This window comes from Aethalodelphis obliquidens, unplaced genomic scaffold (genome assembly GCF_003676395.1).
Source record: "Aethalodelphis obliquidens isolate GAN/ISIS:26980383/991018 unplaced genomic scaffold, ASM367639v1 scaffold36, whole genome shotgun sequence".
Taxonomy (NCBI): domain Eukaryota; kingdom Metazoa; phylum Chordata; class Mammalia; order Artiodactyla; family Delphinidae; genus Aethalodelphis; species Aethalodelphis obliquidens.
The window spans coordinates 11,375,312-11,388,425 of NW_020837980.1; the positions used below are offsets into that span (position 1 = coordinate 11,375,312).

At 36.3% G+C, this 13,114-nt stretch overlaps 1 protein-coding gene across 3 annotated transcripts in view; it reads left to right on the forward strand.

Moving 5' to 3' along the window:
- The window catches only part of SLCO1A2 (solute carrier organic anion transporter family member 1A2), a 47,771-nt gene that overhangs the window by 19,785 nt on the left and 14,872 nt on the right, over positions 1-13,114 (forward strand). For all 3 annotated transcript variants that reach the window (XM_027129242.1, XM_027129241.1, XM_027129243.1), the window contains 3 exons: positions 1,456-1,620; positions 2,948-3,143; positions 7,388-7,553. In XM_027129242.1, the coding sequence (XP_026985043.1) occupies positions 1,456-1,620; positions 2,948-3,143; positions 7,388-7,553 (527 nt within the window). The remainder of the gene's footprint in view (positions 1-1,455; positions 1,621-2,947; positions 3,144-7,387; positions 7,554-13,114) is intronic.

The window sequence follows — 13,114 nt, forward strand, 5'->3', positions numbered from 1 at the left end:
TCACTTAAACCACAATTGAACATAATTTAATACCTCTCATATCATTAGGAGCCAATTCAGAATCTTACAAATTCTCAGAGTCCTTACGATTATATTCACGACACTTGTCAAAGGGCCGGTATGGACGGGTAGGGAATTTTAACACAGAATATCATTTATAGTCTGCAAGATAAACTAGGAAAGGGCTTAACTTAGTATATGACATCTAGAAAAGAAATTGAAACTACTGAGACTCATCTATTAGGACAGTATGCCAACAAACATGTGTGACTTCAAAAGCTCCAAAGAGCTGTGAACACAAGTCACTTCTCTGCCATGTACTTTATTCATAAATATGAATTCTGCAACTAGAATTCATTTCTTTGCATTAAACTATGCTTCCTCCTCTTCCAAGTTGTTTACTGATTGATACTTTGCTAGATTGGATTTTAGGCTGTTTATTAAGCAAACCAGGATAATACACAATAAGTAAGGAAATCAAGGCAGACAACATGAAGGTAGGAAAAGTGAAAAGAAACTATAAGTGAGACTTTGACCCAAAATGGAGACAGTGTGACCTAGAACATTTGCTAGAGCTGGCCACAAATTTAGCTCTGAGCTTTGTCTGTCCACACAAACAGGAAAACATTCGGTTAACTCATTCACATGGTCTTTAATATATAGCAAATGAATCAGGATCTCAGGGAGCGAGACCTGGGGGTTGGTATTTTAAAAGACTGTGAACCGTTAGAAGCAAAGAAATGCCTAGTACTTGAGAAAATTTATATGTCATGAATTTCCACATCTAACTACATTTTAAATGTTCAGGAATGATTAATCAATATGTGAGTGTGAACTCCTTTATCAAATTGTTTTCCTTCCTGGCTTTAGAGGACAGAACAGGAGAACAAGCATCTTTCATTCTAGATGATCTCTAGAGAAGAGAGGATATTAGTACAAGTAAAAGAGAAGGATAGGGCTTCCCTGGTGGCGCAGTGGTTGAGAGTCTGCCTGCCAAAGCTGGGGATACGGGTTTGTGCCCCCGGTCCGGGAAGATCCCACGTGCCGCGGAGCGGCTGGGCCCATGAGCCATGGCCGCTGAGCCTGTGCGTCCGGAGCCTGTGCATCCGGAGCCTGTGCTCTGCAACGGGAGAAGATGAGAAAGAAATGGTGTGAACTCGGACAATATTTTTGTCATGTAACAGTTGTACTTTTTCCTTAAGACATGTTAGTAACTTAGTGAAGGCAAAACGACTGTGTTCTGATCCCTTCCCACTCAGCTGCCTCACTGTCTTGCAGAAGCTACCAAAACAATGATACAACTTTAGCTTTAAAGGGGCAAAAAGAATCAAGAAACACAAGTGCATTATAAAACAGGAAAACATACTTTAGAGGGGAGGTTGATGTTTCAGAAAAAGTCAATCATAAAATGCAAAGCCAAGTTTGTATGACACTGTTGTCATCCTTTCCTTTCAGATTTTTTACCATTCATGAAAAGTCTTTTGTGCAACCCAGTTTACATGCTTTTCATACTAATAAGTGTGCTGCAATTCAATGCATTTGTCAATATGATCTCCTTCATGCCTAAATATCTGGAACAGCACTATGGAAAATCAGCTTCAGATGCAATCTTTCTCATTGGTATGTTTGTTCTTCTCTGCAATTGTAGCCTACCTTTTTTCCCATGAAATGGTGAACAGTGTGATGATGGGTCTAGGAAACTCCTCAATTGAAATCTGTTAGGATATTTTTGCCTCTGGTAATATCCCCCCGTCTGCTCTCCAGGGAAATCAAGAGAGGGTAAGGAAGGGAAGAAGCCAGAAAATCCTGGTTTTCTTCTTTCTTTTGCTCTTTTTGTAGTCAGAATGCACATCTGAAATATTTGTGGAAAGTTCAGGGAATGTACAAGTTAGATACAATTTTCAGATTGGTAATTCATTTATGTAAAAAGGCAGACAGAGTTAACTCATCAGGAATTTTGTTTCACATCCAGGTTTTACTTTTTTGGCTCCAATTCATGAATTCCGTGGTTTCTAATTTAGTTCCCTGGCTCCCCTGGTGTTTTGAGATGTCTCTGCAGCCCATACATTCTGATTTTCCTGCAACCACACTAACCTCGGTGGTTCTACTCCACCCTGAGTTTCTCCTGGGATCTTTTTTACTGTTTTGAAAAGAGAATTTCCAGATTACATGTACCCACATCACCTAGAGTGTTTGTTAAAAGTTCAGATACCTGGGACCCATCTCAAATATACTAAATTAGACTCTCTGGAATGGGACTTGAGAATGGATATTAAACAAGCTCTCCCAAGAGTGTGATTCAGTGAACAGACCCTGGCACTGTAAGGACGAAACCTAGGGCTGTCTTTTCCCTTTTTTGGGGGGGAGGCTTGGGGGAGGGAGAGTGCTAGTCAGTAGCAGCAAGACATGAAATGTAAAGATACTTGACAATCACAGGCTCAGCAAAGTACCTCTAAAATACCTTGAGCTGAGTCAAATTCTTAACAATCAGAGTGGGAATAAAAAGCTGCAGAATCATACAAATCATTCTATGTATGATTATATAATACTGTATATGTTATATACAAATCATTATATATATAAAATCCCACCCGAAAGAATGGAAAGCAATAAATGACTGGTCGACTTTGACTTGTCACTTCTACCTAGATCCTAAGAAAAGAGATATAGACCATGATCTCTGCATACAAGAAATTTACAACTTACTGCTATTAATTAAATGAATGACAATGATAACAGTCTTCCAAAATATATTTCAATGTTATGGGGCATTTAAAAATCTCTCTGTATGTAATACATAACTAAGTGGGGATAAATTTAAATTAGGCTTCTTCACTATGAGTTGGACCTAAATGGTTTTTTATGTGAGACATATTAGATAAATGTGTTATCATATTTTTTCCTTTGCTAAGTCACTTTGTACATAATATTTTACTTGCATTTATAGGTATTTATAACTTACCTCCAATATGCATTGGATATATAGTTGGTGGTTTAATTATGAAGAAGTTCAAGATTACTGTCATACAAGCTGCCCACATAGGATGTTGGTTATCTTTAATTGAGTACCTTCTCTATTTTTTGTGTTTTCTCATGATCTGTGATAATTCTTCAGTTGCTGGCATAACCACCTCTTATGAAGGGTATGTTGTTTTCTAATGAATGTCATACTCTGTCAAAAGTTAATAACATATTTTCTACAGTGATTACGCATGACCAAATTATTTGCTAATTGGAGTTATTGGCAGGAATTTGTGGTCTTTCTCCATCTTATTAAAGAGGTTGGGAATATATCACAGAGCTAGTGAGCTTATGATTGCGTGTGTGTGTGTGTGTGTGTGTGTGTTTATCTTTGTGATATCCTAGTAGATAGTAAAATGAATATCACAGAAACTAGTTATGGTTTTAGGTTGTATTAGGATGTGTTATTCATACATTTTATACAACCATAAATAGGTAAAATTAAGAGTTGACTATACAGTCTCAATCACCTTTATATGGTTCCACGATGGGCTTAAATTTAATGTAACTGAATCCTAATACATGATATATCAATGCTTATCTAAATTTATATATTTTATTTGTATAGGTATATCTATATTGTTGAATGGTTTTAGATTTGCATTTTGAGGGTTACCTGGGTTCACAGGAAGGTTTTGCATAGTGATATGAATTTTTAAAAGTAATTTGTAGGACATATCTAGATAATGGAGTGATTAGCTGAAATGAAGAGCATCCTAAAATGATCCCTTTAAAATTACCAAGGACTATACAATTGGAATAATATTAAATATATAATCATAAAAGTAATTTTATATATTATCTTATTTGAGTCTTGCAAATTCCATTTAAGATAGCTGTTGTTATTTCCATTTTACAGATGAAGAATTGAGATTCAGAGAGATTAAATGACAAAGGGAGTCATGGAAAACCTCTTCAACTCCATCAATGTATAAAAATAGAATTTAAAATTGGTAAAATCTTAAAGATTATCTCCATCTCCAATTATCCTGATTCCCAGAGCAAATATGTAAAAAGGCATAATCTAGTCATGAGTCAGGACTTTAATTCAGTTTCTAGACTCCCATGCTAGCGTTCTTTTCATCATATTACATTGAACATAAGAAAAGTAATCTTGTTAGACCTTTAGATCTGTTTTTAAATCGAAGTATAGTTGATTTACAATGTGTTAGTTTCAGGTGTACAGCAAAGTGATTCAGTTACACACACATATATAAATATATATATATATGTATTCCTTTTTCAGATTCTTTTCCATTATAGGTTTTTACAAGATATTGAATATAATTCCCTGTGCTATACAGTAGTTCTTGTTGTTTATTTTATATAAACTATTCATTTTTTATACAATTCTATTTATTTTTTTATAGTGTATATCTGTTAATCTCAAACTCCTAATTTATCCCTCCCTTCTTTCCACTTTGGTAACCATAAATTTGTCTTCTTCACCTGTGAGTCTGTTTCTGTTTTGTAAATAAGTTCATTTGTATCATTTTGTTTAGATTCCACCTAAGTGATATCATATGATATTTGTCTTTCTCTGTGTTAGACCCTTTTTAAAAAAACTCTTTTTCCCTGGTTTTATTGAGATATAATTGACAAAAAACATCATGTAGGTTTAAGGTGTATAATCTGATGATTTGATACATTATATATTGCAAAATGATTATCACAATAAGGTTAGTTAACACATCCATCACCTCACATATTTACGGTTTTGTGTGTGTGTATGGTAACTTTTAAGATCTACTCTCTTGGGAACTTTAAAACATACAGTATTGTTAACCATAGTCACTAGGATGTACATCGTATCCCCAGAACTTATTCACCTCGTCTCTGCAAGCTTGTCCCTTTGACCACCTTTCCCCATTCCTTTTCCTACCTCGCAGCAACCACCAATCTACTGTTTCCATGAGTTCAGTTTTTTTAGATTCCACAAATAAGTGAGATCATATAGCATTTTTCTTTCTCTTTCTGACTTACTTCACTTTGCATAAAGCCCTCAAGCCTCATCCATATTGTTGCAAATGGCAGGATTTCCTTCTTTTTCTACGGTGGGTGATATTCCATTTTGTGTGTGTGTGTGTGTGTGTGTGTGTATATATACATATACCACATTTTCTTTATCCATTCATCTGTCAATGCACACATAGGTTATTTCCATGTCTTGGTTATTATTGTGAATAATGCTTCAATGAACACAGGAATAGAGATATCTCTTCAATCGTCTATTTTCATTCCTTTGGATAAATACCGAGAAGTGGAATTGCTGGATCATATGGTAGTTCTGTTTTTAATTTCTTGAGGACACTCCATACTGTTTTCCACAGTGGCTCTATCAATTTACATTCCCACCAAAGGTGCACAAGGTTTCCCTTTTCTCTACATTCTTGCCAGCATTTGTTATCTCTTTCCTTTTGATAACAGACATCCCCTTAAACATCCTAATAGGTGTAAGGTGATATCTCATTGTGGTTTTGATCTGCATTTCCCTGATAATTAGTGATGTTGAGCACCTTTTCATTTACCTGTTTGGCTGTTTGTATGTCTTCTTTGGAAAAAATGTCTATTCAGGTCCTCTGCCCATTTCTAAATTAGATCATTTGGTTTTTGTTATTGAGTTGTATAAGTTCTTTATATTTTGGAAATTAACCTCTTATCAGATATATGATTTGCAACTATTTTCTCCCATTTCATAGGTTGCCTTTTCATTTCATTGATGGTTTCACTTTCTGTGCAGCAGCTTTTTAGTTTGACGTCATCCCACTCATTTATTTTTCCTTTTGTTACTTGTGCTTTTGTTGTCAAATCCAAAAAACTCATTGCCAATACTGGAGTCAAGGAGCTTACCCTTTATGTTTTCTTCTAGGAGTTTCATGGTTTCTGGTCCTAAATTTAAATCTTAATCAATTTGAGTTGATTTTTGTGTATGGTGTAAGATAAGGATCCAGTTTCATTCTTCTGCATGTGGCTGTCTGGTTTTCCCACCACCATTTATGAAGAGACTTTCCCAACCCTATTGTATATATTCCTGGCTCCTTTGTTGTAAATTAATTGACATACATGCATAGGCTTTTTTTCTGGGCTTTCTATTCTGTTCCATTGATCTATGTGACTATTTTTATGCCAATACCATACTCTTTTAATTACAATAGCTTTGTAATACGGTTTGAAATGAGGAAGTGTGATATTTACACCTTTATTCTTTTTTCTCAAGATTCCTTTGACTATTCAGGGTCTTTGTGGCTGTAGGATGGGCTCTGTGGCTGCCCAGGCTCTCTGGCCAGGCATTCTGGATGGGTGGGAGTGGAGGCTATACTTAGCAGTTGGGTGGAGCTCCATGGCCAGGGTGGCACATTGACTGGGAACCCAAACCAGGCAGAACTGCCAACCGAGCTCTCTGGCCAGATGGGGTCACTACTCAGCTCTGCAGATGGGCAGAGGCACTAGCTGGGATCCCTGCTTGGGCACTGCTGCAAGCAGGAATTCAGTTTACCAAGATCTGACTGCTGGTTTCTGTAAGTCCTTCCCCCCTCTCCTTCTCCAGTGGTCAAACCCCCCAGATTCTCCCAGTGATCCCCTGTGGAAAGATCTGAGTGGGCCTCCTGGAGAGCATTCAACAATCTGGGGGCACTGGGCTTTCTTTTCCCACTGGAGAAACCATAGGCTTAGGGGGACTGTCTTGATGTGGTGTTGTGCTAGCCAGGGGGAGGGGCAATCTGCTCAGAGTGTTATTGCTCCTGTTATCCTTCTAAGGTCATCCTTCTCAGTCTCTGTGGCTCAGGAGGTGCTTCAACCTCACAACTGTGTTCTGGGATTTTCACAGTGGTGTCTTGTTTATGGATAGCTGCTAATTGGTCTTCTTGATGATCACTGAACACTTTTTATACTAGAAGAATATATTTGTCTACTCAAGTAGTTGTTTCTGGAGCTAAGTGTATTATATACATTATAAATTGCACTTACAGACTTTGTTCTTACAGATTTTGAGCCCTTGAGATTGTTTTCATAAAATATGATCTCTCTTGTTATTTTCCACCATGTGGACCAACACTGGGATTTGTTCATCTTCATTTTTGAGTTCTAATTAATACCTGGAAAAATACTTTCTGTGTAGTAGGTGTTCAGGTAATGCTTGTTTATTGGCTTTTGTTTACCTGAAAGAAATCATTGAAAAACTGGCTGTGGTCACCAAAGGTGTATTTTCTTGCAGAGTTATAGTATCCAAGCCATACATTGACAGTTGGAAGATTTATGCTTCTATTTTGGGAAGTAGAAGAAATATAATTGGGAACTGAGCTGAAAAGAAAAAGAAAATGCTCTAATATTCTTTCAATATCCATGGCATTATTTTAAATCATTTCAGAGTGCAACGAGATTTACATGTGGGAAATGGCATCCTTGCTGACTGCAACATGGATTGTAACTGTCCAACTAAAATATGGGACCCTGTATGTGGAAATGATGGTTTGTCATACATGTCAGCTTGTCTTGCAGGTTGTGAGACATCCTCTGGAACAGGAATAAACATGGTAACACATCTTATTGGCCTTTTATACAGAATTTTTGTTTTATGCACTGCATTGGCACATTCCAACTATGAACTGGGTCCATATTTGACAAAAGTAAAATTAAAGTCTTTCCTCAAAACAAAATTATAATTTTTTTTGTGGAAAAAATAAGTTAATTTCTATGTGCTCACTTAATTTATCTTTTACTTCCTAGATCTTATTTGAATTCTTCTGCATGTCTGAGCTCTGATCTTTAATTTCATAACAGTTGACATTTTACTTAATGTCATTTAAAAATACTCTAGACTGAAAAAAAAATACTCTAGACTGAGATAAAGTAGGCAGTTTTGCTCTCAATTATCCAGTCAATCTCTTTGTTGGGTTTTTTTTCTTTTTTCCTGTGTATATCTACACATGTACTTTCTGTGTTTTTACATCGTGACAGCTTTTTAAGAAGATAGAATTGGGCATGTTTTCTTGCCTAAAAAATGTCACTTATAATGTTAGTTGGTGATCAAAATAAAATACACATTTTGTTTTTTTATTTTATTGCTGGGTCAAAACATATACAAAATTCTAACGTTTATAATGGTTATTTATTCATTTATTTAAAACATCTTTATTGGAGTATAATTGCTTTACAATGGTGTGTTAGTTTCTGCTTTATAACAAAGTGAATCAGTTATACATATACATATGTCCCCATATCTCTTCCCTCTTGTGTCTGCCTCCCTCCCACCCTCCCTAACCCACCCCTCTAGGTGGTCACAAGGCACCAAGCTGATCTCCCTGTGCTATGCGGCTGCTTCTCACTAGCTATCTATTTTACATTTGGTAGTCTATGTATGTCCATGCCACTCTCTCACTTTGTCCCAGCTTACCCTTCCCCCTCCCCGTGTCCTCAAGACCATTCTCTAGTAGGTCTGTGTCTTTATTCCCGTCTTGCCCATAAGTTCTTCAGGACCATTTTTTTTCTTTATTCCATATATATGTGTTAGCGTACGGTATTTGTTTTTCTCTTTCTGACTTACTTCACTCTGTATGACAGACTCTAAATCCATCCACCTCACTACAAATAACTCAATTTCGTTTCTTTTTATGGCTGAGTAATATTCCATTGTATATATGTGCCACATCTTCTTTATCCCTTCATCTGTTGATGGAAACTTAGGTTGCTTCCATGTCATGGCTATTGTAAATAGAGCTGCAATGAACATTTTGGTACATGACTCTTTTTGAATTATGGTTTTCTCAGGGTATATGCCCAGTAGTGGGATTGCTGGGTCAAATGGTAGTTGTATTTGTAGTCTTTTAAGGAAACTCCATACTGTACTCCATAGTGGCTGTATCAATTTACATTCCCACCAACAGTGCAAGAGGGTTCCATTTCCTCCACACCCTCTCCAGCATTTATTGTTTGTAGATTTTTTGATGATGGCCTTTCTGACCGGTGTAAGATTATATCTCATTGTAGTTTTGATTTGCATTTCTCTAATGATTAATGATGTTGAGCATTCTTTCATGTCTTTGTGGCAATCTGTATATCTTCTTTGGAGAAATGTCTATTTAGGTCTTCTGCCGATTTCTGATTTGGGTTGTTTGTTTCTTTGATATTGAGCTGCATGAGCTGCTTGTAAATTTTGGAGATTAATCCTTTGTCAGTTGCTTCATTTGCAAATATTTTCTCCCATTCTGAGGGTTGTCTTTTCGTCTTGTGTATGGTTTCCTTTGCTGTGCTAAAGCTTGTAAGTTTCATTATGTCCCATTTGTTTATTTTTGTTTTTATTTCCATTTCTCTAGGAGGTGGGTCAAAAAGGATCTTGCTGTAATTTATGTCATAGAGTGTTCTGCCTATGCTTTCCTCTAAGATTTGATAATGTCTGGCCTTATATTTAGGTCTTTAATCCATTTTGAGTTTATTATTGTGTATGGTGTTAGGGAGTGTTCTAATTTCATACTTTTACATGTACCTGTCCAGTTATCCCAGCACCACTTATTGAAGAGGCTGTCTTTTCTCCACTGTATATTCTTGCCTCCTTTATCAAAGATAAGGTGACCATATGTGCATGGGTTTATCTTTGGGCTTTCTATCCTGTTCCACTGATCTATATTTCTGTTTTTGTGCCACTACAGTATTGTCTTGATTACTGTCGCTTTGTAGTATAGTCTGAAGTCAGGGAGCCTGATTCCTCCAGCTCCTTTTTTCTTTCTCAAGATTGCTTTGTTTATTCGGAGATTTTTGTGTTTCCAAACAAATTGTGAAATGTTTTGTTCTGTGAAAAATGCCAGTGGTAGTTTGCTAGGGATTGCATTGAATCTGTAGATTGCTTTGGGTAGTAGAGTCATTTTCACAATGTTGATTCTTCCAATCCAAGAACATGGTATATCGCTCCATCTATTTGTATCATCTTTAATTTCTTTCATCAGTGTCTTATAATTTTCTGCATACAGGTCTCTTGTCTCCTTAGGTAGGTTTATTCCTAGATATTTTATTCTTTTCATTGCAATGGTAAATGGGAGTGTTTTCTTAATTTCACTTTCAGATTTTTCATCATTAGTGTATAGGAATGCAAGAGATTTCTGTGCATTAATTTTGTATCCTGCTACTTTACCAAAGATGCTGGTAGGAATCTCTATGTATAGTATCATGTCATCTGCAAACAGTGACAGCTTTACTTCTTCTTTTCCGATTTGGTATCCTTTTATTTCTTTCTCTTCTCTGATTGCTGTGGCTAAACCTTCCAAAACTATGTTGAATAATAGTGGTGAGAGTGGCAACCTTGTCTTGTTCCTGATCTTAGTGGAAATGCTTTCAGTTTTTCACCATTGAGGATGATGTTGGCTGTGGGTTTGTCATATATGGCCTTTATTATGTTGAGGAAAGTTCCCTCTATGCCTACTTTCTGCAGGGTTTTTATCATAAATTGGTGTTGACTTTTGTTGAAAGCTTTCTCTGTATCGATTGAGATGATCATATGGTTTTCCTCCTTCAGTTTGTTAATATGGTGTATCACATTGATTGATTTGCATATATTGAAGAATCCTTGCATTCCTGGGATAAACCCCACTTGATCATGGTGTGTGATCCTTTTAATGTGCTGCTGGATTCTGTTTGCTAGTATTTTGTTGAGGATTTTTGCATCTATGTTCATCAGTGATATTGGCCTGTAGTTTTCTTTCTTTGGGACATCTTTGTCTGGTTTTGGTATCAGGGTGATGGTGGCCTCGTAGAATGAGTTTGGGAGTGTTCCTCCCTCTGCTATATTTTGGAAGAGTTTGAGAAGGATAGGTGTTAGCTCTTCTGTAAATGTTTGATAGAATTCATCTGTGAAGCCATCTGGTCCTGGGCTTTTGTTTGTTGGAAGAATTTTAATCACAGTTTCAATTTCAGTGCTTGTGATTGGTCTGTTCATATTTTCTATTTCTTCCTGGTTCAGTCTCGGAAGGTTGTGCATTTCTAAGAATTTGTCCATTTCTTCCAGGTTATCCATTTTATTGGCATATAGTTGCTTGTAGTAATCTCTCATGATCCTTTGCATTTCTGCAGTGTCAGTTGTTACTTCTCTTCTTTCATTTATAATTCCATTGCGTCTTCTCCTTTTTTTTCATGATGAGTCTCGCTAATGGTTTATCAATTTTGTTTATCTTCTCAAAGAACCAGCTTTTAGTTTTATTGATCTTTGCTATCGTTGCCTTCATTTCTTTTTCATTTATTTCTGATCTGATTTTTATGATTTCTTTCCTTCTGCTAACTTTGGGTATTTTTTGTTCTTCTTTCTCTAATTGCTTTAGGTGTAAGGTTAGGTTGTTTATTTGAGATGTTTCTTGTTTCTTAAGGTAGGATTGTATTGCTATAAACTTCCCTCTTAGAACTGCTTTTGCTGCATCCCATAGGTTTTGGGTCATTGTGTTTTCATTATCATTTGTTTCTAGGTATTTTTTGATTTCCTTGTTGATTTCTTCAGTAATCTCTTGGTTATTAAGTAGTGTATTGTTTAGCCTCCATGTGTTTGTATTTTTCACAGATTTTTTCCTGTAATTGATATCTAGTCTCATAGCGTTGTGGTCAGAAAAGATACTTGATACGATTTCAACTGCCTTAAATTTACCAAGGCTTGATTTGTGACCCAAGATATGATCTATCCTGCAGAATGTTCCATGAGCACTTGAGAAGAATGTGTATTTTGTTGTTTTTGGATGGAATGTCCTATAAATATCAATTATCTCCATCTTCTTTAATGTATCATTTAAACCTTGTGTTTCCTTATTCATTTTCATTTTGTATGATCTGTCCATTCGTGCAAGTGGGGTGTTAAAGTCCCCTACTATGATTGTGTTACTGTCAATTTCCCCTTTCATGGCTGTTAGCATTTGCCTTATGTATTGAGGTGCTCCTATTTTGGGTGCATAAATATTTACAATTGTTATATCTTCTTCTTGGATTGATCCCTTGATCATTATGTAGTGTCCTTCTTTGTCTCTTGTAATAGTGTTTATTTTAATGTCTATTTTGTCTGATATGAGAATTGCTACTCCAGCTTTCTTTTGATTTCCATTTGCATGGAATATCTTTTTCCATCCCCTTACTTTCAGTCTGTATGTGTCCCTAGGTCTGAAGTGGGTCTCTTGTAGACAGCATATATACAGGTCTTGTTTTTGTATCCATTCAGCCAGTCTGTGTCTTTTGGTTGGAGCATTTAATCCATTTACATTTAAGTTAATTATTGATATGTATGTTCCTATTCCCATTTTCTTAATTGTTTTGGGTTTGTTATTGTAGGTCTTTTGTGTCTGTCCCCAGCGGCTAAGGTTTGTTCAGTGGGTTGTGTAGGGTTCCTGGTGGAGGGGAATAGTGCCTGTGTTCTGGTGGATGAGGCTGGATCTTGTCTTTCTGATGGGCAGGTCCACGTCTGGTGTGTGTTTTGGGGTGTCTGTGGCCTTATTATGATTTTAGGCAGCCTCTCTGCTAATGGTGGGGTTGTGTTCCTGTCCTGCTAGTTGTTTGGCATAGGGTGTACAGCACTGTAGTTTGCTGGTCGTTCAGTGAAGCTGGGTCTTGGCGTTGACATGGAGATCTCCTGGAGATTTTCACCGTTTGATATTTCTTAGAGCTGGGAGGTCTCTTGTGGACCAGTGTCCTGAACTTGGCACTCCTACCTCAGAGGCACAGCCCTGATGCCTGGCTGGAGCACCAGGATCCTGTTATCCACACAGCTCAGAATAAATGGGAGAAAAAAATAGAAAGAAAGTAGAAGATAAAATAAAATAAAGTAACATAAAATAAAGTTATTTAAATAAAAATACTTATTAAAAAAGTTTTTAAGTCATAAAAAGTAAAAAAAAAAAGAAAGAAAGAAGAGAGCAACCAAACCAAAAACCAAATACACCAATGATAACAAGTGCTAAAAACCATACTTAAAAAAAAAAAACAAAAAACGAACAGACAGAACCATAGGACAAATGGTAAAATCAAAGCTATAGAGAGAAAATCACACACAGAAGCATACACATACACACTCAACAAAATAGAAAAAGGGTTAAATATATATATATATATATATATATATATATATATATATATA